This window comes from Nestor notabilis, unplaced genomic scaffold, assembly GCF_000696875.1.
Source record: "Nestor notabilis isolate BGI_N333 unplaced genomic scaffold, ASM69687v1 scaffold29606, whole genome shotgun sequence".
NCBI classification, from domain to species: Eukaryota; Metazoa; Chordata; class Aves; order Psittaciformes; family Psittacidae; genus Nestor; species Nestor notabilis.
The window spans coordinates 10,065-11,397 of NW_009931925.1; the positions used below are offsets into that span (position 1 = coordinate 10,065).

The 1,333-nt window shown below is 39.8% G+C and overlaps 1 protein-coding gene across 1 annotated transcript in view; it reads right to left on the reverse strand.

The window, feature by feature from the left end:
* ZC3H13 (zinc finger CCCH-type containing 13) overlaps positions 1–1,333 on the reverse strand; it is a gene marked incomplete at both ends in the record, with an annotated part of 33,509 nt that overhangs the window by 9,792 nt on the left and 22,384 nt on the right. Inside the window, 2 exon segments of the mRNA XM_010016133.1 lie at positions 1–63; positions 470–573. The exon segment at positions 1–63 is cut by the window's left edge and continues 975 nt beyond it. Coding sequence (XP_010014435.1) covers positions 1–63; positions 470–573 — 167 coding nt within the window.

Here is a 1,333-nt window from a genome sequence, read left to right on the forward strand (position 1 = left end):
AGGGGCTCAGTGACCGGGATTCCTGTGGCCGCACAACCTGGCTCAGAAGCCTGTGCTTTTCATCTACAAAATGGGAAAAAGGATGTATTGTATTGTTTAGGAAGGAGAACATGTGAACATTTTGTACCTTGTGCATGACAAAAAGTGTCAATTAAAACATATAATCCATTATTCCAGTTACGTTTCTGAAGTTTTTCAACTGCTGCAGTAGCAACAGACTTCTTCCCATTTTGGTAAACATTCATCTTAAACAACTGCTGTGGAAGTCCACTATCACCTTGCAGACGTAACACAGTGACAAAATTAAGATAAGAGACAAACACACAGATTAAGAAAAACGGTCATAAAAATATAGGGAGGAGGACACTTAAAAGCTTTCCGTATGTTTTTCTATTTAAGATTGCAAGTTATTTTCCATAAGCAGAGAGTAAGGTGGATCCAGGTGCAGAGACAGCTCACTCCTACTTACTTTTATCATCTCCACTGTTGTAGTTATCACTATCAGGAGAGTGCTCACGGCGACGTTTGGGTGACTGACGAGGACTTGGACTGCTTTCATTTCTGTGACGCTTTCTGCAGAAGAAACATGTACAGTCAAAATACATCAGGATTCTTTAAAGAAAGCATTCATTCACTGAGTAATCAATACAATCCCTGAAGTCTAAGCAACTCATACAGCAGACAACACAGCTAAGGATGCCAGGAGTTTTGTAGTTTTCTAAGCTGTTATTCCAAAACTGCATGCATGATCAGTTTTCTGACCATACGGTAAGATACCTTAAACTAAAACACAAACACTTTAAGACAACTATCTTTTTAGCAAAAAGTTATCAAAGATTATTAAGATAATTTTTTCCTTGTGGCAATGACCCCTGCAGTGCATTGACCCCAGCTGGCAGCTAAACCCCCACCTAGATGCTTGCTGGGGCTTTGGGGAGCCCATGCTGATTTATAGGAATCCACAATTCCCTCACACAAAAGCTACTCATCATCTCCAAGCAATGTGACCATTCAGGGCAACATTCCTTTGCCTAGTATTGACAAAACAGTGAGAATTTTATTGTATTAAATGAAAGGAGAAAAAAAATTTAAAAAGATAAAAAAGTGCATCAGTGCTATGCACTTAAAAGAGGCACCACACATTTACTCGGGATATTGTTCACACCTTCACTGGTAGTGCCTCCTGCTATTGAAAATTTAGTAGTCCAAAGGGTAATGCATGTTCCACAGAAATGTAACAAATAGTCATGAACCCTGACCTTGTTAGCTGCTACCTGACTTTTCAGGTTTCAAAAGGTACCACAGGCTGCTATTATGTTTCCCGGGATGCCTG